We start from the raw sequence: 2,151 nt of genomic DNA on the forward strand, positions 1-2,151 counted from the left end.
TGATTTTTGAAAATTACATAATTTGGATGCCAGACTTGAGACACCTTAGAGTGCTTTGATTTTCAAAAGATGCTGAGCATTTGACTTCTGATATAAGCCCCCTTTAAGATGTCGCAAAACCTGGACAGCCCCCAACTGCTGATTTTTGAGTTATGTGCTCACCATTTATAAATGACGGACTGAAAATGCTCTCCTTTGGGGATGCTGTAATCAATTTAATCTGTTTGTTTCTTATTTGGTAAAGCCAATAGTAGTTTCTAGCAATACCTACATATCCAGTGCAAATGACCAGGTATTGAAAAAACTATATTTACAATACACCAAACAAGTGGACAAAACTGTGAACCATCAAAAAATATGGTTCACAAGAGAGTAACTTCTGTACAGTAGCTCTGAAAGAAAGCATAGGCACTTCTGCTTCAAGAGTTCTTGGTCCCCAAAACTCAGTCTCCTTTCTCCTAGCTATGCTTGCTAAGGAGGAAAATCCATGATACACGCACTGCTTTCCGCCGATGAGGAAAAAGCTCTCTGCCAACCCTTTGCTCAGAAGACCTGGCAGTGGAGGAGATCACTGCCCCCCTGCTTTTCAGAACAAGGCTGTAGTCATCCCCAAAATTGGACCGCATCATGTGCAGTCCTCCTCAGGAAAAATTTAATGTCCTGTCTTTCCACTTCTTGCTCTTGTTGAAAGCAGCTCACCCTCTTCACATCACACTAAAGCCACTGGGTGAAGCACTTTCTTGGGACGCTGGCTGGTGAGACCAGACAGAGGACAGTTACTGGTAAGAGCTAAGGGGAACGAACTTCCTGGAAGCCTGAGTGAAGGAGACAAAAATAGAATTTTCACAGTGCTCCAGCTTCACTTTCTTCACCAGCCTGGGGACGACACCGCTGAGGAAGCGGAGCCCCATCCTCTGCTCCTCGTACCAGACGTTCCCCATGCTGCTGACCTCCTCCCGGACCATCAGGTAGAAAGAAGACCTGGCCTCCATCTGCGGTGGGGGCCAATGTACGTACATGTACTTGTAGAGGAGGCAGTATGGGCAGAGCTTGTGCCCTTTTCAGTGCTCGTGGCAGATCCGGCCGTTACACGCTCTGTTCGCCTTCACCCTGTTTTCTTGCTTCACGCTATCTGTTTTGGCAAAAAACGGCCTGTTCTGGGAGTCTTTGAGCAATTCAATGATGCCAAACATTAAGTCCGCATGGTCCTGTAAGGTTCGCGTGTTCAGGTACTGGCTGTTGTATTTCACCACCGTGGACAGCAGGGCTACGGCGCTGTCATCTCCCAGGCATCCGTCCTCCGCATCTCTTCCTCGTCAGAAAGGGAGAAGTAGACAACGTGGCGAAAGCAGGCACCAGACATCCCAGCCTTGCTCAGGACCTTAAGCTTCTCCTTGAGCTTTCTGCTGGAAGAGCTGAACGTGCTGCTGGTGATGGAGAAACCAGCACCAGCATTCTTGAGGATCCGGTCCAGGCCTCGTTGGATAGTGTGGAGAGACATGGCTAGAAAGTCAGACCCATCTGTTTTCTTCACGGTGATGTAAAAGTCCTCCAGGAGTTCATTGAGCTTCACTGCTGGGATCTGGAACAAGAAGAAGGGGAAAGATGTGTCAAGGTATTCATGGGAAGGAAATGCATCACAGGTGGGGAAGACATGTTTAGGGCTTCTCCATGCTTTGTCTGAAGAAACCTGCAGCAGCTTCCACGCTTCCCCAGAAGTTTGCTTCTGGGCAGCCTTAGAGTCTTGGGAAGAGGCCACATGTTTATCTAAGCAAAACAGATGCAATGAAACCCCGTGGTGTAACAATGCTCAGACAGACCAGATCCATTTCACTGGCTGGCACCACTTCTGCACCAGCTGTAGAAATCCAGACTCAGAAGAAAGGATCCAAATTCCTGGCTTTTTTGAAGTGCATTAAAGTTTCAGTCACATTGAGTTTGCAAATGTGTGACGTACCACTTGGGTGTAATACTCTGTACTTTTGCGGTAATGTGGTACATACGGAAACTTTTCAGGCGAAGAAGGAGGAGGAGGAGAAAAAGAAGGATGAGGAAGAGGAGGAGGAGAAGGAGAAAAAGGAGAAGCAGCAGCAGCTTCTTCTTTTGGCCATGAGATGTCAGTATTGCAGACAGGCTGGCCGTCAGGCTGCT

The 2,151-nt window shown here is 47.7% G+C and overlaps 1 protein-coding gene across 1 annotated transcript in view; it reads right to left on the reverse strand.

The window, feature by feature from the left end:
- Window positions 1-776: 776 nt before the first annotated feature.
- The window catches only part of KIAA1958 (KIAA1958 ortholog), a gene marked incomplete at its 5' end in the record, with an annotated part of 2,090 nt that continues 715 nt past the window's right edge, over window positions 777-2,151 (reverse strand). The window contains 2 exon segments of the mRNA XM_009586083.1: window positions 777-1,303; window positions 1,306-1,582. Of these exon segments, the coding sequence (XP_009584378.1) occupies window positions 777-1,303; window positions 1,306-1,582 (804 nt within the window).

This window comes from Fulmarus glacialis, unplaced genomic scaffold (assembly GCF_000690835.1).
Source record: "Fulmarus glacialis isolate BGI_N327 unplaced genomic scaffold, ASM69083v1 scaffold1171, whole genome shotgun sequence".
Taxonomy (NCBI): Eukaryota; Metazoa; Chordata; class Aves; order Procellariiformes; family Procellariidae; genus Fulmarus; species Fulmarus glacialis.